Source organism: Perkinsus marinus (assembly GCF_000006405.1).
Source record: "Perkinsus marinus ATCC 50983 genomic scaffold scf_1104296938178, whole genome shotgun sequence".
In the NCBI taxonomy this organism is placed as follows: domain Eukaryota; phylum Perkinsozoa; order Perkinsida; family Perkinsidae; genus Perkinsus; species Perkinsus marinus.
In genome coordinates this window covers 1-912 of record NW_003213570.1, presented here as the reverse complement: position 1 = coordinate 912, position 912 = coordinate 1, and the positions used below count along the sequence as shown (strand labels likewise).

General features: G+C 44.8%; 1 protein-coding gene across 1 annotated transcript; it reads right to left on the bottom strand.

Moving 5' to 3' along the window:
- Positions 1-421: 421 nt before the first annotated feature.
- Positions 422-814, bottom strand: Pmar_PMAR007978 (hypothetical protein; the record flags this gene model as incomplete). The annotated part of the gene is made up of 1 exon (XM_002782807.1): positions 422-814. A coding segment is annotated over one exon (393 nt), but the record flags the coding sequence as incomplete, so codon positions are not given.
- Positions 815-912: the final 98 nt, after the last annotated feature.

Here is a 912-nt window from a genome sequence, read left to right as displayed (position 1 = left end):
ACAACTTTTGTAGATAGCCTTCACGATTACATACCAGCTTCAAGTAACTATCTTCAAAGAGCCACCACACGCCTAAATGCTCTAAAATGCGCCTAAATGGTTCAAGTGCAGGGAGATCAATACAAAGTACATTCGATTTATCTTCAGCGAACTGAAAACCGAACAACAATGCTATCTCTTTAAACACACGTTCAGCTTCAATAACATCGGCATGTTTTCCATAAAACGTGATGTCGTCAAGGTAGATCTCACAACCATGACATAATACTGAATTCGCAGGGCAACTTAGTCGGGCCAATGCAAGGATCGTCTGCATACAATGCTCCAGGCCCGAGGGCCCACAAGCCAGGCCAAATATCATTCGAGTAGTAACAAATTCCTTCGAGTTCGTAACAACCCGGATAGGAACAAGTAGTCTTACTTTATAGAAGGCCTTCTTCACATCTCGGGTATGCACGCAGAAACCTTCACGCCAGCCAATCATAATATGCTGAAGGATAGAGGATATACAACCACCACGATAAGAAGCACGGGGGGATTGCTCATTGGCCCCCCGTGCATCTGCACAGGGGCGAATACGAGTATGTCGCCCCTCTTGCTTGACGGGGAACACTACCACTGGAAGAAGATCAGAGATTGCACAGTTATAACGTCGAGGCAATGGGGATACTTCCAGATCCTGCCAATAACCAGCCCTTATATAGCCATCAATCTCATTCTTATAGTTTTCCCGTTCTTCAGGTTTCAGCTTACCAATCATAGCACCAGAATAGTCGTACTGTTGTTGGCGGATCTTCTTACCATTCTCCTTCATAGGAATCGATAACTCAAAGCAATAACGTTGTTGAGGTACGTCACGGTCTTCATCGTCATCTAACTCTCGGACCCTCATCTTATAATCAGGAGCACTAT